This window comes from Lutra lutra, chromosome 5 (genome assembly GCF_902655055.1).
Source record: "Lutra lutra chromosome 5, mLutLut1.2, whole genome shotgun sequence".
Taxonomy (NCBI): Eukaryota; Metazoa; Chordata; class Mammalia; order Carnivora; family Mustelidae; genus Lutra; species Lutra lutra.
The window spans coordinates 73,974,141-74,001,226 of NC_062282.1; the positions used below are offsets into that span (position 1 = coordinate 73,974,141).

The window sequence follows — 27,086 nt, forward strand, 5'->3', positions numbered from 1 at the left end:
CTCTCCCCTTGCCTGTGCTCTCTCTGTTTCTCCCTCTCTCAAATAAATAAATAAAATATTTTTAAAAAATAAAATTTATTTGGGGTGCCTGGGTGGCTCAGTGGGTTAAAGCCTCTGCCTTCGGCTCTGGGACCGAGCTCTGCATCGGGCTCTCTGCTCAGCAGGGAGCCTGCTTTCTCCTCTCTCTCTCTGCCTGCCTCTCTGCCTACTTGTGATCTCTGTCAAATAAATAAATAAAATCTTAAAAATAAAATAAAATAAAATTTATTTTTTATTCATTGGAATAGTATACTGAAGTTTTTTTTTAATTTTTGCATTCTAAATTTCATTAGTAATCATATATCAAGGCATTTTGGCACATCAGTGGTTTCTTCATAAAGTTTCTTCTGATGTACATGAGAACCCCTAGGACATGACATTTTTACTAATGGGGATTCTGGGATCCCATTGAGAGCAATAGAAATGGAATTTACAGGTGCGCCTGGGTGGCTCAGTGGGTTAAGGCCTCTGCCTTCGGCTTGGGTCCTGGTCTCAGTGTCCTGGGACTGAGCCCCACATCGGGCTTTCAGCTTGGCGGGGAGCCTGCTTCCCCCTCTCTCTCTCTGCCTGCTTGTGATCTCTCTCTGTGTGTCAAGTAAATAAGTAAAATCTTTGGGAAAAAAAAAAAAGGAAATGGAATTTACAAAGGTGGAACTTGTATCTCTTTGATTCTGAAGCTGTTGTTTGGGTAATCGAGTAGCAATCATTTACTTTTAAAGATTTTATTTATTTATTTATTTTGAGAAAGAGTAGGGGGAGGAGCAGAGGGAGAGGAAGAAGCAGAGTGCAGAGCCCTCCGCAGGGCTTGATCTTAAAACCCCAAGACAGACCTGAGCCAAAATCAGGTCAGATGCTCAACCTACTGAACCACCCAAGTGTTGCCATCTGCTTTTAATCTCTTGTTTGCATCTTTTCCTCTTTACCTTCTCTAAATTTGGCTTCTATTTCCACACATCCCCCAAAACAGCTCTAAATAAGGCCACAGATGACTTTTTAGTTATTAAATACAAAAAATATTTTTCATTTCTCATATTTTTCAAGCAGCATCTGATGTTCTTCACCACTACTTGTTTTGGTTTAAGACCCTTCTGATTTGTTTTTGTTTTTTTTTTTTCTCAACAGCAGTATTCTTAATTTTTCTTCGTTTTTTGATTGCCTTTTTTCTTCTCTCTCTTTTTAAAAATTTATTTAATGATCAGGAACAAGTGGCAGAGGGAGAGGGAGAAACAGGCTCCCCACTGAGCAGGGAGCCTGATGCGGGACTCAGTCCCAGCACCCTGGGATCCTGAAGGCAGATACTTAACTGACTGAGCCACCCAGACGTCCCTTCTTTTCTCTCTTTCTTAAGTTTTGGTGTTTCTCAGGTTCTGACCTGGTCTCTTCTTTTTCTTTCTTTCTTTAAAAAAAAAAAATAATAATAGGGGTGCTTAGCTGGTTCAGTCAGTATAGCATGTGACTCTTGGTCTAAGGGTTGTGAGTTTCAGCCCCATGTTGGGTGTAGAGATTACTTAAAATCTTTCCTGGCTGGCTCAGTTAGTAGAGTATGGGCTCTTGTGAGTTTGAGCTCCAAGTTGGCTATAGAGATTATACTTTAAAAAAAAAAAAAAAGCCAAAAAAACTTTAAAAAATTAAAAAGAAAACCCAAAAAATATTTTTTCACATGATTTCTGTGGCTAGGTTTCTTCTTTCCTTATTCTATATATACTTCTGGATGTCATTAATCCCCATAGTATCAAATGTTGTGTATGTGCCAGTGATTGCCAAAGTTATATCATAAGCTGAAATCCATCTCTTTGGCTGCAGATAGATGTCTTTCTGTTGTACATCTGTACTTGGATTTCTTGGTGACATCTGAAAGTATATTTAAAATAATTCTTTGTTCCCTCCTCCTTTTGCTGTTCTGTATCTTCCCCAATTCTTTTCTTCTTCTCTCCAGTGAATGGCATTGCTGTCCACTGAGTTGTTCAGTTTGGAATCCGGGGAGTTATCCCTGATTGCTTCCTCTATTCACTTTCTTCACATGAACTCACATATTCAATTCCACATCAAGTCCCATCAGTTGTATTTCTTCGGTCAGTTTTTTAAACTAACGTATGCGTGTTAAATATTTGTTTGTTAAATTTTTTTTAAATAAAAAGGTATGCAAACACAAAGCTAGGCTTAAACTTCATATGTTTATAGGTTCTGTACAATGTAAAAGTTAAAATAAAAACATCTGTAAAAGCAGTACAGTTCAAAGTTAACATATTAAATAATGTGATGGATTATGTTGGGTTGAAGCCAAAACTGATTGGATTGTTTTAACTTTGTACGTGTTGGAACATCATTTGGGGAATTATCATGGTCAGTCTTCTTTTCTTTTTAAAGTCAAGTGTTGCCTGGGTGGCTGAGGGGGTTGAGCATCTGACTCGATCTCACTTCAGGTCTTGATCTCAGGAATGTGAGTGTGAGGACCACCTTGGGCTCCATGCTGCTCATGGATCCTACTTAAAAAAATGCGGGGCACCTGGGGCTTTACCTCAGTTGGTAAAGTGTTTGACTTTGGCTCAAGTTGTGATCTTGGGATCCTGGGATAGAGCCCTCCATTGGGCTCCGCACTCCATGGGAGTCAGCTTCTCTCTCTCCCTCTGCCTCATTTCCACTCATTCTTCTTTCTCTCTCTCTCTTTGACCATCTTTCTCAAATAAATAAATAAAATCTTCAGAAATTGAAAAAATAAAGATGAAACTTGTTTTCAGTTGTTGGGGAAGAACTTTTTCTACACTGTTAGATTTGGTGTTTAGGGGCTTGTGAATTAAACTGGCAAGAGACAGAGATCAGTAAGAGAGAAGATACAATTTTTTTTATATAGTATGAGAGTTTACAAAAATGTGACTCAAGGAGGCAGATAGAATTTGGAATTTAGGTACCATCCTTTTTTTTTTTTTTTCCTGGATTTTATTTATTTATTTGACAGAGAAGGAGAGCACAGACGGGGAACGGGAGAGGGAGAAGCAGGTCCCCACTGAGCAGGAAGCTGATGTAGGGCTCAATTCCAGGACCCTGGGATCATGACCTGAGCCAAAGGCAGACACTTAACTGACTGAGCTGTCAACCACCCCTTAGGTGCCATCTTAATAGCGGAAGGGGAGAGAGAGAACGGCACTTAGGGTAAAACAAAATGATTTTTAGGAAAAATGGGGCCCTTAATAGATGGGAGATTTGATAGTTCTGTGGCAATATGTTTAGGTGTGGTGTGGAGACTTCTCATTTCAGGCGATAGGAGTCAGTTATCTCTGGTTGTTCCTGGGCTGGAGATTTATGATAATTGAGTTTTTTGGCATTCTTTTGGGAGGCTCTGCTTTTGGTTGACTAAGAGATTTAAGGAACTTATGCCCTGTGCTCAGAATAACTTGTATATCACAATGCTGTGTTCTGGACCCATTCATAATCTCTGATCTCTAATTTTGATGGACTACTTACTTTACTAATGACTTCAGAATAAAAAAACATTAAAATCATTTTAAGTAAGCTCTAAGCCCAGCATGGGGCTTGAACTCATGATCCTGAAATCAAGAGTCACATGCTCAGTTGGTTAAGTGTCAGACTTCATTCAGCTCAGGTCATGATCTCAGGGTCCTGGGATTGAGCCCCATGTTGGGCTCCCCACTCATTGGGGAGTCTCTCCCTCTTCCGCTGCCCCACCCCCCTTGTGCACACACTGGCTCTCTTTCTCTCTCAAATAAGTAAATAAAAATTTTTTTTTCTTAAAGTCATATGCTCTGCTGGCAGCCAGCCAGGTGCTGCCTTATTTTGTGCATTTTTAAAAAGGATTTTATTTAGTTGACAGAGCGCGTGTTGGAGAGGGGGAGAGAGAGGGAGAGAGAGAATCTTAAGCAGACTTTGTGCTGAGCATGGAGCCCCATGTAGGGCTCAGTCCCAGGACCCTGAGATCATGACCTGAGCAGAAACAGAGTTGGACTCTCAACTCTCAACCTACTGCATCGCCCATCTGTGCATTTTGATGATGCTTGGCTTTCATGTGGCTGGACCTGGCTTGAAGGCCTTTTTTGCGTTTAGCCTATGATAAAACAGTAAATGAAAATACAAAGTGAACCATGAAATCTTGTGATAAGATTAGGCTGTGAAATATCTGTTTTTACCCATAAGACCCACAATATGCTTAATGAATTAACTTTTGACAAATGTTTTTACTTCTTCATATTTACTTATTTATTTTTAAAAGATTTTATTTATTTATTTGACACAGAGAGATCACAGGTAGGCAGAGAGAGTGTGAGAGAGGGAAGCAGGCTCCCTGCTGAGCAGAGAGCCAGATGCGGGACTCGATCCCAGGACCTTGAGATCATGACCTGAGCGGAAGGCAGCGGCTTAACCCGCTGAGCCATCCAGGTGCCCATATTTAATTATTTTTGACAAATGTTCTTAGTGATTCAAACATCTCTGTATTCCCACTGCTGCTTTTTATTTAGTCAGTGGTTTCTTGTCTGGACTACAGCTGTAGACTCCTTTCAGTCTCTGATCTCTTCTCTAATCCCTAAGAGGTTCTCTTACATGCAAATTTAAAATGTCTCACAGGTAGCTTTTCCAAGCCTCCCATTGCTCTTAGGATGAGATCCAGGCTTTTTTTTTTTTTTTTTTTTTTTAAGATTTTATTTATTTAGGAGATAGAGAAAGAGAGGGAGAGAGAGTGAGAGCACACAATTGGGGCAGAGCAGGGGTTGAAGAACAAGGAGACTGTGCTGAACGTGTAGCTGGACTCAGGGCACCATCCCATGACCTTGAGATCACAACCCAAGCCAGAATCAAGAGTGGGATGCTTAAGTGACTGAGCCACCCAGGCGCCCTTGAAATCCAGACTCATTAAGGGAAACATTCTGAACTTGTGTTGCACTGCAGAGATTTTCTCAGTCACTTGGCTTTTGTCTGTTATACTGAACTTTTTTCACAGTGCCTTTGTATGACCACAGGCTGTTGTGCATGTTGCTCCCCTTTCTGGAAACAGTCTTGATACTCATTTTCCTGGAACTAACTCTGATTATCTCTGAAGATCTTAGTTGAAACTTCCCTTTCTCAGGAAACCATCTTTGCTACCTTTCTGCCTTCTCTTTAGACCAAGTGTTACTTCCTTGGTGCTCTCATAGTGCCCTGAGTTGCCACTGTCACATCACTCTCTATTGTCCTTGCCTGGTTCTTTGCCTTCCAATCTGGACTATGAGCTACTTGAAGGCAGTGTTGAAGTGGACCTTATTCACCTTTGTTTATTCCAATGATATTTGGTAAATGTGTGTTTTAAGGAAGGAATGAATAGAATGTTCTTAACCATCTGGAATAAAATGAATAATTAGGTTAAATACAGGATTAGTCTTTAACTAAAAGAAAGACTAGGAAAAAAGATTAGTTCAGATGAAATTATTTGGTTTACTGATAGGGGAGGGCTACATTGTTAAGGGCACAAATACATGTTTCTTAGATGAAGACAGCAAACATTTATTGAGTACTATGAGAAATACCACTGTAAGTGTTCCATATAAATCTCGTTTTTTGTTTTTTTTTTTTTAAGATTTTACTTACTTATTTGACAGCAAGAGAGGGAACACAACAGAGGGGGAGTGGGAGAAGGAGAAGCAAGCTTTCTGCTAAGCAAGGAGCCCAACGTGGGGCTCGATCTGAGGACCCTGGGATTATGACCTGAGCCGAAGGCAGATGCTTAATCATCTGAGCCACCCAGGTGCCCCAAAGCCACTTTTAAAAACAGGTTTACTGAGATATAATAATTCACATACTATACAATTCACCTATTTAAAGTATACAAGTAAGTAGTTTTCAGTATATTCATCATCACACCTGCTTTGATTTGGTTTGATTTATTTTTAAGTGAGCTCCCTGCCAACTCTGGAGCCCTATGGGAGGGTTTGAACTCACAATCCTCAGATCAAGACCTGAGCTGAGATCAAGAGTTGGATGCCTATGGGCACCTGGGTGGTTCAGTGGGTTAAACTTCTGCCTTCAACTCAGGTCATGATCTCAGGGTCCTGGAATCAAGCCCAGCATCAGGCTCCTTGCTCAGCAGGAGCCTGTTTCTCCCTCTCCCTCTGCTTATCACTCCCCAGCTTTTTGTCTCTATGTATGTCAAATAAATAAATAAAATCTTAAAAAAAAAAAAACAACCTACAAAACAGTTGGACCCCTAACCGGCTGAGCTACCCAGGCACCCCCACAATCAATTTTCATCACCTCCCTCCCAACCTTAAACCCATTAGGTCACTCTCCATTTGTCCCTGGGGTGGGGGGGGGGTAGAAATTTTCCTCTTCTGAGGTTTTCTAGATGGACTAAGAATTAAATACATGAGACAGATTAATATTACATGTGCAGGGAGGCCCAATAATGAAATTGAGACCTAAAGAAATGACTAAGGCAGCTACTTTTAATACTTTTTAGACAGTGAATCTGTGAGAAATTGACAGGACAAAACTTAACTTTGAGAGCTTCAATTAGCAAGGAATAATTTTTTTTAAGATTTTATTTATTTATTTGACAGATGAGATCACAAGTAGGCCGAGAGGCAGGCAGAGAGAGAGAGAGAGAGAGGAGGAAGCAGGCTCCCTGCTGAGCGGAGAGCCCATGCGGGGCTTGATCCCAGGACTCTGGGATCATGACCTGAGCAGAAGGCAGAGGCTTTAACCCACAGAGCCACCCTGGTGCCCTTTTTTTTTTTCCCCCTTAAGATTTTATTTATTTAGGGGCACCGGGGTAGCTCAGTCATTGAGCATCTGCCTTCGGCTCAGGTCATGATCCTGGGGTCCTAGGACTGAGCCCCATGCTGGGCTCCCTGCTTGCCAGGAAGCCTGCTTCTCCCTCTCTCACTCTGCCTGCTTGTATTCCCTCTCTCGCTCTATCTCTCTCTTTCGCTCTCTGTCAAATAAATAAAATCTTTAAAAAAAAAGATTTTATTTATTTATTTGTGAGAGAGAGAGCACAGGTGGGGTAGGGAGAGGGATAAGCAGACTCCCCGCTGACAGGGAGTCTGATATGGGGCTTGATCCCAGAGCACTGGGATCATGACCTGAGCTGAAGACAGAAATTTAACCAACTGAGCCGCTCAGGCGCCCCAGGCATCCTACTCTTGATCTCAGGTCTTAATCTCAGGGTTGTGCGTTTGAGCACTATGTTGGTCTCTGCACTGAGCATGGAGCCTACTTAAAAAAATCACTGATAGAGATTATATAAATATTTCATTCCTTGTTAGACTATGAATTTATTCATTTATTTATTGGTTTAGACTGTTTATTCAGTGGATTATAATCCACTGTTATTATTATTACTTATTTTGATTTTAGGTTATCTCAGATGGCCTTTGGGTGCCCTTCAAGCTGTCTGCTCTGTTTTCTTGTATATATCGTTCCTGGGCACTTTGACTTCTGGCACAGTAAGATATTATAGGCTCTTGTACTTTCTAAGATTCCTTTTTTTTTTTTTTTAAGATTTTATTTATTTATTTGACAGACAGCGATCACAAGTAGGCAGAGAGGCAGGCAGAGAGAGAGAGGGGGGAAGCAGGCTCTCCACTGAGCAGAGAGCCTGACACGTGGCTCTATCCCAGAACCCTGAGATCATGACCCGAGCTGAAGGCAGAGGCTTTAACCCACTGAGCCACCCAGGCGCCCCTAAGATTGCTTTTTTGTTTATTGGTTTTTGTTTTGTTTTGTTTTTTGTTTTTGTTTTTTCTTTTATATTTTTGCTAGCCATGATTCCTTTTAGTGGAGAGAAAAATATTTAGAAACCAAGATCTTGTACTAGATGTAATCAAAGCAATTAGAATGTCTCTGCTACCAGTCTCAGCAGACAGAATTAAGGAAACTACCTACCTATCTATCTATCTATCTATCTATCTATATTGAAATCCATGAGTTTTAGTTGTAACTCCCAGTGCAGACCCACCATCATTAGGTTCATTCATTCTAGTTTGGCCCTTTCCATATTTGTGACTCCCTTCTCAGAGAGTGAGAGACCTTGTTTCCATTATCCTGTATGTATTTAATTGGTCAGTTCTCCTGTGTGTAACCATTCTCCCATTGCTGGTGCTGCCCTCTCATTCTATTCTACCTTCCCTCCGGTGTGGATGCTTATACCTCTTCTCCAACCCCATGTCTTTAGCACTGAATTTTTCAGGAAAGGGACTATTTTGCTTTTTAGACTATTTATTTAGATTTTATTTATTAATTTATTTAGAGTGCGAGTGAAAGGAGGGGCAGAAGGAGAGAGAGAATCTTAAGCAGGCTCCATGGTCATTGTGGATCCTCTTGTGGGGCTCGTTCTGATGACCCTGAGGTCATGACCTGAGCCAAAATCAAAAGCGGACTGCTTAACTGACTGAGCTACCCAGGTATCCTTAATTTATTTAAAAGTCATGCTTAGGGCGCCTGGGTGGCTCAGTGGGTTAAGCCGCTGCCTTCGGCTCAGGTCATGATCTCAGGGTCCTGGGATCGAGGCCCGCATCGGGCTCTCTGCTCGGCAGGGAGCCTGCTTCCTCCTCTCTCTCTGCCTGCCTCTCTGCCTGCTTGTGATCTCTCTCTGTCAAATAAATAAATAAATAAAATCTTTAAAAAAAAAAAAAAGTCATGCTTATAAGAATATCCAGCATGGTGCCATATCATGGAATAATTTTTTTACCTTTAAGAGATCCCATCAGCGGGGCGCCTGGGTGGCTCAGTGGGTTGAAGCCTCTGCCTTTGGCTCAGGTCATGATCTCAGGGTCCTGGGATCAAGCCCAGCATCAGGCTCTCTGCTCAGCAGGGAGCCTGCTTCCTCCTCTCTCTCTCTGCTTGCCAGATAAATAAATAAAATCTTTAGGAATAAAAAAAAAGAGATCCCATCAGGTGCATACTGTAGCATTTGAAACTAGCCTTTATTACAGTTGATTCTCACATTTCTCCAAATAAAGTCCCTATCTTCCTGGACCGTATGTTATAGTGAGGTGGAGAGACTATAAATAAATAAATAAACGTGTGTCATTTTAACACTAGAAGGAAAAATAAAGCAGGGTCAGAGGTGAAGAGAATGAAAAGAGGTGCTATTTGAATTATGGTGTTCAGGTGGTGCTTCTTTGAGGAGATTATTCAAAAAGAGACCCGAGTAAAGACACTGAATGAGATTATCTTGGGGAAGAGCATTCTTGGCAGAGTTAAAAAGTGAAGAACCCTATGGTAGGAGCATTTTAAGCTTGTTGAAGAAACATTCAGGTGGGTGGGACTGGAGCTGAGCAGAGGAAAAGGAGGAGGAAATTGAATAGCTTGTTTATGAAGGTCTTTCGCCTTTAAATGAAGTAACATGTCAGTTGACAGTGACTTTACCATATGCATATATTAAACTCAAAGATGAGGGTCTTCATTATACATAAATATTTAAAGAGGAGCTGGGGCATCTAGGTGGCTTAATCAGTTAAGCATCCAAGTCTTGATTTCTGCTCAGGTCATTATCCCAGAGTCATGAGTTCTGGCCCAAATACAACTCCAGGCTCAACACAGAATGTGTTCATCCCTCTCCCTCTGGTCCTCCTTGTTCTCTCTCTCTCTCTTTCAGATAAATAAATAAATTAAAAAAAAAAAAAAAAAAGAGTTGCACACTCTACTGACTGAGCCACCCAGGTGCACTCTGAGTGCTATCTTTTTAAAAAGTATTTATCTTGGGTCGCCTGCCTGGTGCAGTCTGTTAAGCATTTGCCTTTGTCTCAGATTATGATCTCAGGGTCCTGGGCTTGAGCTCCACATTGGGGGTCCCTGCTAAGTGGGGAGTCTGGTTCTCCACCCTCTACTCCTCCTGTCCCGCTTGTGCTCATACTTGCATGCTCTCAAATAAAATCTTTAAAAAAAGTGTTTATTTCCTTTTATTGTCTAATTTTAGCAACAGAAATAACAGTATATTCCTGAGTAGAAGTGGTAGTTCTAGGGATTTTTCTTTATAACAGCTTTATTTTTTAATTAATTTTAATCTTTTTAATTTTTAAGAGATTTTTATTTATTTGACAGAGATCACAAGTAGGCGGCGGGGGGAGGCAGGCTCCCCGCTGAGCAGAGAGCCTGACTTGGGGCTTGATCCCAGGACCCTAAGATCAGGATCTGAGCTGAAGGCAGAGGCTTTAACCCACTGAGCCACCCAGGCACCCCATAATAGCTTTAAATTTTATAATTCATTGATCTTTAGTGTATTCACAGAGTTTTGCAACCATTACTACTATCAATTTTATAATTTTTTAAAGATTTTTTAAAATTTATTCATTTGTGGGACACCTGGGTGGCTCAGTTGGTTGAGCGGCTGCCTTCGGCTCGGGTCATGATTCCAGCGTCCTGGGATCGAGTCCCGCATCGGGCTCCTTGCTCAGCAGGAGCCTGCTTCTCCCTCTGCCTCTGCCTGCCATTCTGTCTGCCTGTGCTTGCTCTCTCTCCCTCTCTCTCTGACAAATAAATAAAATCTTTAAAAAAAAAAAAATTTATTCATTTGTGAGAGAGAGAGACAGAGAGAGCACAAGCAGGGGGAGCAGCAGGCTTCCTGCAACCATCACTACTATCAGTTTTATAATATTTTTATAATCCCCAAAAGAAACCCTATTCTTACTGGCAGTTACTCCCCAGTCCCTCCTCCTCCCAGCCCCTATAATCTCCCAGCCCCTGCAGTCCAGCAAATACAACTGGATTTTGCTGTTCAGCACATTTCATATAAATGAATCATACAATGTATGCTCTTAATGGCCAGCATCTTTCACTCAGCATAATGTTGTCGAGGTTTATCTGTGTTGTAAAATGTAGTCAATATTGCATTCCTTTTTATGATATCCCATTGTATAGATGTACCCTTTTGTGTATCTGTTCATCGGTTGATGGACATTTGGGTTGTTTGTACTTTTTTGCAATTATGAATAATGATGTTATGAACATTTGTGCATGAGTTTTTATGCAGGGTAAGAGTGGAATTGCTGGATTATATGATAACTACGTTTAATACTTTGAGGAACTGCCAGACTATTTTCTACTGTAGTTGCACCATTTTACACTTCTGTTAGCATTGTGTGAGGGTTCCAGTTTCTCCACATTTTTTTAAAAGATAGATTTATTTATTTATTTATTTGTTTATTTATTTATTTATTTGTCAGAGACCAGGAGAGAGTGCGTAAGCAGGGGTAATGGCAGGCAGGGGCAGAGGGAGAAGCAGGCTGCCCACTGAGCAAGAAGCCCAATGCAGGACTGGATCCAATAACCCTGGGATCATGACTTGAGCCAAAGGCAGACGCTTAACCAACTGAGACACCCAGGTGTCCTGTAAAGATTTCATTTATTCATTTGACAGAGAGAGACACAGCAAGAGAGGGAACACAAGCGGGGAGTGAGAGAGGGAGAAACGGGAGCCTGATGCAGGGCTCAGTACTTTCTCCAGGTTCTTGTTAACACTAAAATGTTTACTGACTTCTTCATTTCAGTCATCCAGATTGGTGTGAGTACCATCTCACTGTGGTTTTGATTTGTATTTCTCTAATGACTAATAATTTTGAGTGTTTTTGCATGTGCGTATTGACCGTTTGCATGTCTCTTTGGAAATATATTTGAATGTCTGAATCTTTTGTTCATTTTTAAATTGGGCTGTCTTTTTATTGTTTAATTATAAGAGTACCATATGTATTACTGTATTTCTTAAAGTATTTTTATTGCTTTGTTTGCAAGACTAATTTTTCCTCCTCTTATTGAAAGGTCCTGTCCAAAATGCACTGATGTCTTCACAAGTATCAGTGAATCAAGGATATAATTCTCAGCTTCCAGGATCCTGTCCTCATCTAATACCAGCAAAGACATTGAATCCAGTCTCTGGACAGTCTAACTATGGTGGTTCTCAGACTGTTTCTCCGTTAAGTAATTATCATGGACCTGGGCAGACTCTTTACAGACCACCTGTGGCTTCTAATCCAGTGACACCTTCACTTCACAGTGCTCCTGTTCCCCGAATGCCACTACCTACTTCTCACAACCCAGCTGCTACACCAATGCCTTCTGGTAGCTTTCTTCCTGGAGCCAACGTACATCCACCTTTGAATTGGCAGTATAACTCTCCATCCACAGGATCACAGACAAACCATTGTCCTCCTGCATCATCCCAACCAACTATATCTGGGAATACAAATTTGACAAGTCATCAGTATGTCTCTTCTGGAGATCCTTCATTTCAAAACAACTTCATAAAATCAGGTAGAGTTCTTATTAGGAGTACTTCCTCTGTAGAAATGAGAAAATTTTGTGAGTTGAGATGTTATAATTTATATTTCAAGACTTAAAACCAAATGGAGGACTCTTAGTTTTCTCAGTCATTGTTAACCTTTAAATAAGTTACTTCTCTAACCTTGAGTTAGCTTAAAATCATGGGTTTGCTGCTTACCTTTGAAGGTATCCTCTGTGTTTCTTTGAGTCACCCATGATACTTCAGGGAATCAGGTATGCATGTAGATCCACTTCCTTATGGGTTTGCCATTACTTTTTTTAACTGGGTTCCATATTAAGAAGCTCAGTTCCATATTAAGAAGCTCGGTCTCTTTTTTGTTGTCTTGATCTGAGGCTTGGGTTATCGTTTTGTTAAGGCTTAGACAGTTTTGGTCCCCAGAAGGTGTAGGATCCTGACAATAACTTTTGTAGTGAGAAGTGTTAATTACCAGAATTGCAGTCAGAAAGCAGTGGGCAGAGATTTATATTTATTTTTTCTTGTTTTATAGTTTTAGCTCTCATATTTCAGTCTTTGATCAATCTGGAGTTAATTTTTGTCAGTAGTGTGAGGTAGGGGTTTTGCTTCATTCTTGTGCGTGTGAGTATACATTTATCCCAGGACTGTTGGATGGTAAGACTGTTCTTTGTTTCATTGAATGGTGTTGGCACCCTTATTGAAAATCAATTGATCATAAATGTAAGGGACTCTGATCTGTAACTATCTTTATACCAGTACCAAACAACTTGATTGCTGTAGGTTTGTAGTAAGCCTTGAATTTGGGAAGTATGACTCCTCCAACTTTCTTCTTTTCTCTTTTCTTTTTTTTTTTTTTTTTTTTAAGATTTTATTTATTTATTTGAGAGAGAGAGCACGAGCAGGGGGAGGGGCAGAGGAAGAGGGAGAAGCAGACTCCCCACTGAGTGGGGAGCCCCACGCAGGGCTCATCCTAGGACCCCAAGATCATGACCTGAGCTGAAGTCAGATGCTTAGCAGACTGAGCCACTCAAGCACCCCTCCAACTTTGTTTTTTTTTTTCAAGTTTGTTGTGGCTATTCTGCATCCGTTGGCATTTTCATAAGAATTTTAGGATTAGCTTGTCAATTTGCAGTTGTTTTTTTTTTTTTAAGATTTTATTTATTTATTTGACAGAGATCACAAGTAGGCAGAGAGGCAGGCAGAGAGAGAGAGAGAGAGAGAGAGGAGGAAGAGGAAGCAGGCTCCCCGCTGAGCAGAGAGCTCTATATGGGGCTTGATCCCAGGACTCTGGGATCATGACCTGAGCCGAAGGCAGCAGCTTAACCTGCTGAACCACCCAGGCGCCCCTCAATTTGCAGTTTTGATTGGGATTGTGTGTACATCAGTTTGTATATCAAAATTTGGTTGTATCTGGTTCACAAGTAAGTTCATTTAACCATTTCACTGTTCCTATTTAGTTCTTAAAATTAGTGTCTTGTACACTTAACAAAATTAATAGTGTTACTTTAAAAAGCTTTTAAGGGGCGCCTGGGTGGCTCAGTGGGTTAAGCCGCTGCCTTCGGCTCGGGTCATGATCTCAGAGTCCTGGGATCGAGCCCCGCATTGGGCTCTCTGCTCGGCAGGGAGCCTGCTTCCTCCTCTCTCTCTCTGCCTGCCTCTCTGCCTACTTGTGATCTCTCTGTCAAATAAATAAATAAAATCTTTAAAAAACTTTTAAAATTCTGTATGGAGATCTGCAGGTTGATTCTGTTGAGCCGACATCCTCAAGGAAATGAACTAGTAAAAGCTTCCAAATGAAATAGTAATATCAATAGTTACCTAGTGTATGTATTCCTGTATACTACATATATTTGAACTGCTGAAACTGTTTTTCTTGGCCTCTGATCAGTCATTAGCTCTGGTGAATACATTTTGTAGTTTGGCCTATAAAGGTTAAAGTTGCTTCTAGAAAATTGGTTTCTTTTTTTTTTTTTTTAATATTTATTTACTTGTCAGAGACAGAGTGAGAGAGTGAGCAAGCACAGGCAGGGGGAGCGGCAGGCAAAGGGAGAGGGACAAGCAGGCTCCCCACTGAGCAGGGAGCCCGATGAAGGACTTGATTCCAGTACCCTAGGATCATGACCTGCACTGAAGGCAGACACTTAACCAATTGAAACTGAAAATTGGTTTCTGTGTAGAAATCTTCTGATTTGCAATTGTTCAAACTGAAATCGTCTGGTTACTTTTATTCTTACTCGTTTGACACCATGAGTGAGCATCAGTCATTTGAAATTAATGAATTTTCATCTCATTATTGATAATTATAAGTAACATTTATTGAATGTTTTTATTTTCCAGCACTTTGCCAAACTTCTATATGTGGTATCTTAATTAATCTTCATGACAGTGTCTTCTTTTACAGATAAGAAATGAGGTTTGAATACTTGGCCCAAAGCCACAAGAGAATAGTTTGGGAAAAGCTACTATTAAAAAACTATTTAGGGGCACCTGAAGGAGCCACTGAGGGTGGCTCAGTGGGTTAAAGCCTCTGCCTTTGGCTCAGGTCATGATCCCAGGGTCCTGGGATCGAGCCCCACATCGGGCTCTCTGCTCGGTGGGGAGCCTGCTTCCTCCTCTCTCTCTGCCTGCCTCTCTACCTACTTGTGATCTCTGTCAAATAAATAAATAAAATCTTTAAAAAAAAATAAAAACTATTTAAGAGTAGGTGTAGCTTCTTATTAAAAAGCACATCATTAATAATCTGAAATTTTTTCGGTTATTACAAGCCCTCAGGTAGAGAGCTACATCACAGATATGGTGAAGACAAAAGCGAATGACAGAACTTAGGAAGTTTCTTATATAAAAGAAGGGGGAAGAAAGATACATTTACTGAGAAAATGAACCTTAAATAAATATATGATTATCCTTCTTTTTTCTTAGATACTTCTAAAAAAATTCCTCATTCTTTTAACACTTAATTGGGGGGCGCCTGGAAGCCTCTGCCTTCGGCTCAGGTCATGATCTCAGGGTCCTGGGATCGAGCCCCACATCGGGCTCTCTGCTCCGCGGGGAGCCTGCTTCCTCCTCTCTCTCTGCCTGCCTCTCTGCCTCCTTGTGATTTCTGTCTGTCAAATAAATAAATAAATCTTAAAAAAAAAAAATTTAACACTTAATTGGTAGTAGGTGCCTGATTATCTGATCTCAAAATTGGATCTAGTTTATGCCAAGTTTCGAGTCTACATCATTAAATTTCTCTGACTTTTTTTTCCTTTTTTTAAGATTTTATTTATTTATTTCAGAGAAAGAGCATGGAAATATGAACAATGGGAGAGGGCGTCTGAGGGAGGAGGAGACTCTCCACTGATCAGAGAGCAGTTGCTGGGGCTCAATCCCAGGATCCTGGGATTAGGACCTGAGCTGAAGGCAGACTCTTCTTTTTTTTTTTCTTTTAAGATTTCTATTTATTTATTTATTTGTTTGTTTGTCTATTTGTCAGCGGAGAAAGAGAACACAAGCAGCAGGAGCAGCAGGCAGGGAGAGAAGCGGGCTCCCCGCTGAGCAAGGAGCCCAATGTGGGACTCCATCCCAGGACACTGGTATCTTGACCTGAGCTGAAGGCAGACACTTAACCGACTGAGCCACCCAGGCACCTGCTCTGACTTTGCTTTTACCTCATAAGCCATCTTTTAACATCCTTACATTGGCTTTAGGGGTCTCAAGAGGGCAGGTTCTAAAACTCTAGCTACTAATGTTATATATAAGAATTATTCAGCTTGGGGCGCCTGGGTGGCTCAGTGGATTAGGGCCTCTGCCTTCGGCTCGGGTCGTGATCCCGGGGTCCTGGGAATCTCTGCTCAGCAGGGAGCCTGCTTCCTCCTTTCTCTCTGCCTGCCTCTCTGCGTACTTGTGACCTCTCTCTGTCAAATAAATAAATAAAATCTTTAAAAAAAAAAAAAAAGCTCTTAAAAAAGAAAAAAGAATTATTCAAATTGAGGGCACCTGGGTGGGTCAGTGGGTTAAAGCCTCTGCCTTCTGCTCAGGTCATGATCCCAGGGTCCTGGGATAGAGTCCCACATCAGGCTCTGCTCAGTGGAGAGCCTGCTTCTCCGTCTCTCTGCTTGCCTCTCTGCCTACTTGGGATCTCTGTCTGTCAAATGAATAAATAAAATCTTAAAAAAAAAAAAAGAATTATTCAACTTGAGGGGTACCTGGGTGGCTCAGTTGATTAAGTGCCTGACTCTTGGTCTCAGCTCAGGTCTTGATCTCACAGTCATGATTTCAAGCTCTGTTGGACTTCACACTGGGCTTGTGACCTACTTAAAAAAGAAAAAATTATTCAGCTTGAAAAACTGTCTACTTTAGGGGCACCTGGTGGTTCAGTGTAAGCCTTTGCCTTCGACTCAGGTCATGATCTCAGGGTCCTGGGATCAGGCCCTACATCGAGCTCTCTGCTCAGTGGAAGCCCGCTTCCCCTTCTCTCTCTGCCTGACTCTCTACTTACTTGCAATCTCTCTCTCTTTCTCTGTCAAATAAATAAATAAAAATAAAATATTTTTTAAAAAAGTCTACTTTATGAAATGTAGCATGTTGTGGTTTCAATTTTTTTTTCTTAAGCCTGTGAAAAATCTCTATAAGCTCACTTGTATTTTATTAAACATTAGGTTGTTACACCTTTGTGGCCAGATGTATCATACATTTTTGCTCGTGTTGAGTTGGTAGTGTACCTTGACCTTTTGTTCTTTCGACTTGTCTGTGTTGCCATGGATATATGTCAGTGCTTCCTTGATAATGGAGTTATATGGCAGTAATCTTTGTCTTCAGTTGTTAACAGGGCACTGATTTGTCTTGTTCGGAGCTATAAGGTTCAGTAATAACGATCATGTTTCATTTTGACCCTGGAGAATTGAACAGTATTGAAGAAACATTGAAAATTTTCGTATCTGGGTATCTTTATCCCCTTACTTTAAAAAAATCACAAGGTTGGGCGCCTGGGTGGCTCAGTGGGTTAAGCCACTGCCTTCGGCTCAGGTCATGATCTCAGGGTCCTGGGATCGAGGCCCGCATTGGGCTCTCTGCTCAGCGGGGAGCCTGCTTCCCTCTCTCTCTCTCTCTGCCTGCCTCTCTGTCTACTTGTGATCTCTCTCTGTCAAATAAATAAATAAAATCTTTAATAAAAAAAAATCACAAGGTTTTACAAATATAGGTAGAATATCAGTAAAATTCATTTATTATCTATTTCACTTACAAATTCAGAGGATTTAAAAAGTCCTGGAATGGGAGACGCCTGGGTGGCTCAGTTGGTTAAGCAGCTGCCTTCGGCTCAGGTCATGATCCCAGCATCCTGGGATCGAGTCCCACATCGGGCTCCTTGCTTGGCGGGGAGCCTGCTTCTCCCTCTGCCTCTGCCTGCCATTCTGTCTGCCTGTGCTCGCTCGCTCTCCTCTCTCTCTGACAAATAAATAAAATCTTCAAAAAAAAAAAAAAAATCCTGGAATGGGGCATGTGGGTGGCTCAGTTTAAGCCTCTGCCTTCTGCTTAGGTCATGATCTCAGGGTCCTAGGATGGAGCACCATATGGGCTCTCTGCTCAGCAGGGAGCCTGCTTCCCCCTCTCTCTGCCTGCCTCTCTGCCTACTTGTGATTTCTCTCTTTCTGTCAAATAAATTTTAAAAATCTTAAAAAAAAAAGAAAAGAAAACTCGTGAAATCAAGGCAGCAAGATACTGGTAGATATAAAGAAAAATACCATGTCATTCCTAGTTTAGTTTTGTGAGTAGTGTTAAACTTCTCAGATATCAGTGTTTTATAAAGTATATACTTTAACTTTTGTATCATTTCCTGATTTTTTAAGCCTAGGGAGTGTTCCTTTGTTTTCTTTTCTTCCTTTCTTCTTTCCTTTCCTTTTCCCTTCCCTTCCCTTCCCCTCCCTCCCTCCCTCCCTTCCTTCCTTCCTTCCTTTTTTTTTTTTTTTTTTTTTTTCTTTGAGAGAGAGTACTTGTGAGCAGGGGAGAGGAATAGAGTAAGAGGGACAAAGAGAACTTTAAGCAGGCTCCAAAGCTCAGCAGAGACCCCCACATGGGGCTCGATTCCATGACCCTGAGATTATGACCCAAGCCGAAATCAAGAGTCCATCCTCAACTGACTGAGCCACCGAGGCACCCCTAGTTTGTAGCTTTAGAAAGCTGTCAACCTAATTAATGTTAATTGAATGGACTACATTAATAGGTCATTAGTAATATTTTATTCATGTTAATTTCTGTTGGAATATTTGACATGGCCTTGTTGAACCTCTGTGACTAGTTAATTAAAATTAATCAATAAACAGGGCATTGAATCTACCCTATAAGTGATTTGATGCTCCTTTAATAATTGACAAATAAGAAGCATGTAAAAGAGACTTGAAAATGTGTAAAGCATGCATATAAATTAGGAAGTTATGAACCTGAGCAGGTAACATATTTCTGGTAATTTGTTAGTGATTTTAATTAAAATGTAAATCTGGAAGTTAACACATATTTGGTAAAAGGCTGTTTTTCTTAGTTCTTAAGTGACTTGTAAAAAACTGATGTTTCTGTAGGTTCTGCACCCGCCTTAGTGAACCCATCTCTGCCTACCACTTTCCAACCAGGAGCTCCTCTTGGGCCCCCTCCAACTGGAGGACCACCTCCAGTGAGGGCAGTCACTCTTCAGAAACCATCACATAGAGCTACGCCCCAGCCCTCATTCAATTCAGCTGTCAACCAAGAAGGTAAGCAAGGCAAAACCAAGTCAAATCCTAATGTTTTGACTGGGGGGGGTGGAAGGATCAATATTATTTGAATTTTTTGCATTCAGGTAATATTTTTTCCAGAAAATTTAGTTGTTTTCAGTTAGGAAGGACTTCAGGAATTTAGAGTTTAAAAAAGTTCCTTAGTATTCCACTACCCTGTATCGGGCCTAGCATTTAGGAACTATTGTTACTTTTTTTTTTTTGCTGGGCAGATTTTAACAATCATGGCTCTAAAGTTAGATGCCTTTTGGCAGAGGAAGGTGAGAATTTCTGTTTTTCTGGGCATGGTGTTAGAACTGTCCTTTTACTACATTGGCTCTTTTCCATGAAAGCAGTGGTTTGTTTTTTTTTTTTTGCTGTTATTGTAAATGTTAACAAATATTCATCAACCTAAATAAAAAGGAAAATATACAAGCATTTTGAAGTTGTATGTAAACAGTAAAATGTTTTAAAGCATTGTCTTCAGATATAACTTTAAAATACAAGTTTAAACAATATAAACAATATATAAACAATATAAACAATATATTAGTTTAAACAATATATTTTATCAAGTAAGAAATTGATTTTAGCAATAACCTAACCAATGCAACAAAATATGAAAATAGGAAAACAGAGGAGGGAAAAACCACTGTCCATATCCTACTTCTGAATATGATGAATATTATTTTTGTTTTTTCTTCTAACATTTCCTTTTTTTAGTATTATATAAGTAGGGAAAAGAGCAACCTGTGAATATTTTGAAAAGAATGGTGTTAACAATGAGTAACAAAATGAAAATGTCCCACTGTTTGCCACATTATAATTTTGAAAATCAAGCTACAATAAATATTTGCATTTTTTTTAAAGATTTTATTTATTTACTTGACAGACAGAGATCACAAGTAGGCAGAGAGGCAGACAGAGAGAGAGGAGGAAGCAGGCTCCCTGCTGAGCAGAGAGCCTGATGTGGGGCTCGATCCCAGGACCCTGGGATCATGACCTGAGCTGAAGGCAGAGGCTTTAACCCACTGAGCCACCCAGGCGCCCCAAATATTTGCATTTTTAACCAACTAAAAATATGCCCAGTGTTTTCATTTACTTTTACAAACAGTTTTACTAAGGTTTTCATATCAACTCATGGTTAAAGTCATGGTGGTCTTGAGAGCTAGAAAAGAATTAACTGATTCTATCAACTATTAAACTTAACTGTTTGGTGTTAAAATGACTGTTAAAGTTAGCACCTTTGTACTTAGAAGCTAGAGGTTGATTCTATTTACTAATTTTAGTTTCTTCTATACCTGACTTAGAGCTCATAAATAGTAGAGGTACCTTGAAATAGATTTCAATTCTTCTTCTTCTTTTTTTAAAGATTTTATTTATTTATTTGACAGATAGAGATCACAAGTAGGCAGAGAAGCAGGCAGAGAGAGGGGGAAGCAGGCTCCCTGCTGAGCAAAGAGCCCAGTGTGGGGCTTGATCCCAGGACCCTGGGATCATGACCCGAGCCGAAGGCAGAGGCTTTAACCCACTGAGCCACCCAGGCGCCCCTAGATTTCAATTCTTTATAAGCAGGTGTTCCTGGCATTTATCTTTAAATCTTTAAATTGGAGGGAAAGGAAGTTAAGATTTTTATTTTAGTAGCTGCTCTCTAGAATAAAGCAATCATTACATTAACTTATATCATCTTCAGATTAATTCTAGATTCCATTCTGTTCCTTAGTTTGGAAAAAAAAAAAACTTTTTTTTTTTTTTTTTTTAAGATTTTATTTATTTGACAGATAGAACACAAGTAGGCAGAGAGGCCAGCAGAGGAAGAGGGAGAAGCAGGCTCTCAGCTGAGCAGGGAGCCTGACGTTGGGTTCGATCCCAGGACCCTGGGATCACAACCCGAGCCAAAGGCAGCCACTCAATCGACTGAGCCACCTACGTGCCTCCCCCCAAAAAGTATTTTTTTTTTTAAAGATTTTATTTATTTATTTGACAGAGAGAGATCATGAGTAGACAGAGAGGCAGGCAGAGAGGCAGGCAGAGAGAGAGAGGGAAGCAGGCTCCCTGCTGAGCAGAGAGCCCGATGCGGGACTCGATCCCAGGACCCCGAGATCATGATCTGAGCCGAAGGCAGCGGCTTAACCCACTGAGCCACCCAGGCGCCCCCAAAAAGTATTTTTATCTTCATAATTTATTTTCTCTTTAAATAGTATTGATTTTGGTGACTTTTTTTTTCCAGTGTGTACTGTTCTTTAGAGGTTTTTAATGCTCTCAACTGCTGAAATCTTTCAGATAATATATAATTTTACTAACTGCACGAAGGACTATCAGTTTTAGAAGTTCGTAAAATTATTTAAAACTTTTATATATTTTGGGGGCGCCTGGGTGGCTCAGTGGGTTAAAGCCTCTGCCTTCGGCTCAGGTCATGATCCCAAGGTCCTGGGATCGACCCCCACATTGGGCTCTCTGCTCAGTAGGGAGCCTGCTTCTCCCTCTCTCTCTGCCTGCCTCTCTGCCTACTTGTGATCTCTGTCTGTCAAATAAATACATAAAATCTTAAAAAAAAAAACCACAACTTTTATATATTTTGTATACTTAAAAATGTGCAGGGGCGCCTGGGTGGCTCAGTGGGTTAAGCCTTTGCCTTCATCTTGGGTCATGATCCCAGGGTTCTGGGATCAAGCCCCACATTAGGCTCTCTGCTCAGCAGGGCGCCTGCTTCCTCCTCTCTCTCTGCCTGCCTCTGCCTACTTGTGATCTCTGTCTGTCAAATAAATAAATAAAATCTTTTTAAAAAAGAATGTGCATTATTTGAAATTTTTATTTCAAGATTTGACATTTTTCCTGGGTTGTGGGCTAAAATATTTGGAAAGTTATCTTAAATTTTAGACATTAGCGCTCAAATTTTTCAGAAATTGTAACAATTTTTCTAGTTTAAATATTGTAATAAACTTCTTTTTTAGGTATTGCATCAAATACCAATAATGGATCTATGGTGGTTCACAATAGTTATGATGAAATTGAAGGCGGTGGCTTCTTGGGTGAGATGCTATAAAAGATGATTTTTGTTTTTTGTGTATGTGTATGTTTGTTTTGTTTTAGTATGTGTTCATTATACGAAACAGTGAAGAAAACTTCATAATCTTATCACACAGCAATACCTCATGGTAGCATTTTTTATTTCTATACCTTTAGATTTTTTTTATTAGTTTTTTTTTCCTTTAAGAATTGGGATCATGGGGGCACCTGGGTGGCTCAGTGGGTTAAAGCCTCTGCCTTCGGCTTGGGTCCCGGCGTCCTGGGATCGAGCCCCGCATCGGACTCTCTGCTTGGCAGGGAGCCTGCTTCCCCCTCTCTCTCTGCCTGCCTCTCTGCCTACTTGTGATCTCTGTCTGTCAAATAAATAAATAAAATCTTAAAAAAAAAAAAAGAATTGGGATCATGGGCTTTATTATTATGTTCTGGCTATAGAGTATTTTTATGAATTAAATCTATTTCAATATATTAAACCAGTTGTACATTAATATGCTTTCATTGATGTTTTGAATTAGAATTTTAGTCTAAATATAAAGTTTAGTAAATGATACAAAAGTAAATCAACCATACCAAGCTTATTTTTTTCATATAAGCTTATTTTTATGTGTTTTTGGTTATAGTCTACATTAACTAGATTTTGATCATTGCTATTATTTTGTCAGTAGTGTTTGTCTTATATTGCAAATTTGATAAATGAAGGTATTAAATTACCCAAGGGATTTTAGAGTTATAATTCAATGGATGTATGTGTTTATTTGAAGTATTCTAGAGTATAAAATAGAACTTAAAAGTTACCTTGTTTCTAGCAACACCACAGCATACTAACAAGAATCCCACAATGAGCCGAAGTGTTGGGTATTCATATCCCTCCTTACCACCTGGTTATCAGAACACAGGACCACCTAGTACAACTGGAATGCCACCCTCTTCCTTGAATTACTCAAGTGGGCCACAGGGCTTTACTCAGGTAAACTTTTTTTTTTCTTTTTTAACCAGCTTTCCATCTTTTGATTTAAACTGTGGAGGCATAAAAGTTTTGGGAAGCTGTAATGAATACTTTTAATCAATTAAAATAATGGAATTTCATAAGACCTGTTTTATTACATATCCCCAGAACCAAACAAAATTGACCAGAAAAATCTAGATTAGTTTTGTTATTTAGAGCAAAATTAAGTAACTAAGTCCTTATATACTTCTGTTTTCAACTGAAAACGTTATAAAGGCTACTTACTTTGAAATTATTTATCTTTAGACTCCCTTAGGTGCTAATCATTTAGCTGCAAGCATGAGTGGATTAAGTCTACATCCAGAGGGGCTAAGAGTTATCAATCTTCTTCAAGAAAGAAACATGCTTCCAGCAACACCTTTGCGGCCTCCTGTTCCAAATTTGCATGAAGATATCCAGAAACTCAATTGTAACCCAGAGTAAGGTTTCAAATAGTGTTTCTTATTCCACATGACATTTTATTCTAGAAGTTTTGGATTTTGTTTTTGGCGCTACATGTTTTATGAACAAGCAGTACAACCATTAATTTATTAAAATAGTTTTGCATACAGGAAAATAGATCTTTGTTAATTGCTTACTTGATATTTGAAATATTCTAACTCAGATAGGGTTGTAACTTCTAAGCTGATGACTGCTCTTACCAGCCCTAATGAAACTATGACACTCTTTATCATTGTGGTAAATAAATTATTATTTTTTTAAAGTCCAACATATGGGATTTGATTCTACATAATTCTTTATTTGCTCTCATTTTAAATTATTTTTCATAACAAACTTAATACCCTTCTATCCCTTAAAATGGATCATTAGTTTAAAATGTGTGTGGTGATGACTTTGTAGTGATAACAAAATCAAATTTTGTTATTTTTTAAATGGTTTTTTTAGAACCTTCAACAAAACTGATCTTTTCATTAATAAACTTAAGCTTGCATTTGTACATTTGTGTCATCACCTTTTATTTTTTTATTTTTATTTTTTAAAGATTTTATTTATTTATTTGACAGATAGAGATCACAAGTAGGCAGAGAAGCAGGCAGAGAGAGAGGAGGAAGCAGGCTCCCCGCTGAGCAGAGAGCCTGATGCGGGGCTCGATCCCAGGACCCTGGGATCATGACCTGAGCCGAAGGCAGAGGCTTTAACCCACTGAGCCACCCAGGCGCCCCTGTCATCACCTTTTAATTCCAGTGTAATCAAGATTTATATAAAGAAGAAGTCATTTATTAGTCTGGGCTGTCTTATGCACAAGCCAAGCCAAGAAGAGACTGTATTTTAGTTACATAATACTGGGTTGTAACTATCCAGCCTCTCTTTCTGAATAGGACTTAAATATTTAATGGGATAAAATTTGAGAGGGCCTATTGAAAAGTTTCTTTGTAATTTGATCCACTGTTAAAATATGTACCTTTCATATTTTTTTTTGTCCAAAAATAATCATAGTGACAGCTGACAATGATTCTTTTTTTTAATGATACATGGTTTTTACTTTGATACAGGTTATTTCGATGCACGCTGACTAGCATTCCTCAGACTCAGACCTTACTGAATAAAGCCAAACTTCCTTTGGGACTGCTGCTTCATCCTTTCAAAGACCTAGTGGTATGTTTCATTAATGAACGTAAATGTCTAATGGAAAATTATCTTGGTGGTAAGGAATTTTCTACAGTAGTAAAGAATCACATGTGGAATTTATCTGTGCTTTCTTTAGGAATTTGACCATTGACAGGTTCCTTTATTTGTAATTCAGCCATCATTTTTATTACCAAACACTTCAAAATGAGGTAAAATAAGCCTATTTCTGAAAAATCCAAGAGGTACTCAGAGAAAATAAATAAATGAACCATGCTATTTTAAAAAGTTGTAAATTATTTGCCTATTTAAAATGCTTTACCCAGTCTCCCAGTCCTGCCATTCTTGGAGTAAATTTATTGCTTTAGGAAGCTGTTCCCTCTGCTTACGGGAAGAATAAAGAAGCCCTTCCACTTTTATCATAAGGCTTGGAGACTTTGACATACTCTCGGGAGGATCAGTACATAAGTGAGGTGACTATTCCAAAACAAATTTATATTAAGACTTTAGAACTTCTAGTATGTAGGATAAACTTTAAATAGGAGCATAATTGCAGAGTTTAATTGAATACTTAATAATTCACCCTTACCTTACTTTATGACAGTTCTTTCATGAGAATTTAGTAAAGCCTCTTAATACAACATGAAGAAAATTCCTAGTAACTTACTTGGTCATTTCATTGGCCATTTACCATCTATCTCAAAAATACATTGGGTATTTACCATGTTTATTTCATAATATAAATGTTTAATTAGAAAATAAATACTTTTAAAAAGGCAGGATTTAATGAGAATGTTCCTGGAGAAAAATAGTTTTTAAAATCAATACATTTTAGCTACATAATTTTGTTGTGTGACAGTTTGGACGCATCTTTTACCCTTGGTTTTTTTCTCCAAAATTACAGTATCCCTGAAGTTACTTGAAAGGTATGGATTAGTATTTGGCCTTTAGATGTGATGATCACTGCCTTTAAAAAATCAGTTCTGTTTTTTTAGCAATTGCCTGTGGTTACCTCCAGTACAATTGTGAGATGCCGCTCCTGCAGGACATATATCAACCCTTTTGTCAGCTTTCTGGATCAAAGGAGATGGAAGTGTAACTTATGTTATCGAGTCAATGATGGTATGTTTTTTTAATAACATTTACAAATTTCAGTTCATGTTGTAGAGAAAGCAGATAATATGAAATAAAAAAAACACCAATAACCTGTCTTACTTGTAATCCTTCCACACTAAGATAACTTTTGTTAACTTCTTTCTACACATTTATACATACATACGTATATGTGCATATGTGTACATATATGAATAATTATGTACTTTTTGAGCAAAAATGTGATATTATTCTGATACCTCTTTTTTACATTTATTATATTGGATATATAATAAATGGCATATTTCATGGTATTATTTAAGCCTATAATTTAAGAAATATTTTTATTTAGAAATTGTCCCATGCCTTTTCTCTAGGGTGAAAGAAAATAAGTCCACAGAATAGCTGCCATTAGCTTCATTCACTGCTGTATGAAGGGAGGTGGGCAGTGCTAGGAGGTTAGTTGAATGTAGTTTTTTCAGTAATTGAGGAAGAGGAGATCTCTTTCAGAAGCTGCTTACAGTCAATGTTTAAGAAATATCAGCTAACCAGTAACACTTTATTAGGATTAGAGAGGAAAAAGGGTATGTTGATAACCATATTGAAACTTAGGTCTCCAGGGTACCTGGCTGGCTCATTCGGTGGGGCATGTGACTCTTGCTTTTGGGTAGTGAGTTCAAGCCCTACATTGGGTGTAGAGCTTACTTAAAAAAAAAAAAAAAAAAAAAAAATTAAAATAAAAAAGAAAACTGGGTCTCTGTTTGAAAGGAAATTTCATTAAGCATTGGGAAATGGGGAATTTAAGAGATTTTTTAAAGACCATTCTTATGTTTTTTAGGAGTAAAGTGAGCATAGAATAAGAACATAATTTTTACTCTCTAATAATTTAGAAAATGTATGTATAGGGTTTGGTATGCCTTTGAAATCTTATGTATAGGTGCGTTAGAATGTGAAATAAAATTATAATAAAGGTAGGAGTCATTTTCGTATGCAGCCCAGACCATTTCATAAACTATGGCTTACCCTTCAAAAGGATTTGAATTTCTAAACAGTTAATGGGAAGACAGGGGCAATGATAATTTAGAAAATATTCTTTGAGCACTAGTATATTATAAGTGGTAGGTAACTAATATTCCATAAAGGCCTCCTTAATTAATGGAAGTCACAGAACTGTTAGGCTTTAGCTTTAGCTTGTATTTTTACTGTAGATTTGTGGGGCAGCCAGAGTCTGTACATATTGTGTCAAATGTTAATATTTGTGTACCATTATGAAATTTAAGACAAAATTTAGTCTCACATTTAAGATAATAATTGGTATTTAATGAATTTTTATCATCCTTTCAAGCTGATTTAGGAAAGCAGTTTTAATAAGAATTAAGACAAAGAGTATATTAGAAGGTAGGAAGAGAAA

General features: G+C 39.1%; 1 protein-coding gene across 2 annotated transcripts in view; it reads left to right on the forward strand.

Moving 5' to 3' along the window:
- The window catches only part of SEC24A (SEC24 homolog A, COPII coat complex component), a 65,620-nt gene that overhangs the window by 7,358 nt on the left and 31,176 nt on the right, over positions 1 to 27,086 (forward strand). Inside the window, exons 2-8 of one of the 2 annotated variants that reach the window (XM_047731674.1) lie at positions 11,782 to 12,273; positions 18,814 to 18,984; positions 21,939 to 22,016; positions 22,818 to 22,978; positions 23,264 to 23,436; positions 24,511 to 24,613; positions 25,579 to 25,705. In XM_047731674.1, the coding sequence (XP_047587630.1) occupies positions 11,782 to 12,273; positions 18,814 to 18,984; positions 21,939 to 22,016; positions 22,818 to 22,978; positions 23,264 to 23,436; positions 24,511 to 24,613; positions 25,579 to 25,705 (1,305 nt within the window). The remainder of the gene's footprint in view (positions 1 to 11,781; positions 12,274 to 18,813; positions 18,985 to 21,938; positions 22,017 to 22,817; positions 22,979 to 23,263; positions 23,437 to 24,510; positions 24,614 to 25,578; positions 25,706 to 27,086) is intronic. The other variant, XM_047731675.1, reaches the window with a different exon arrangement.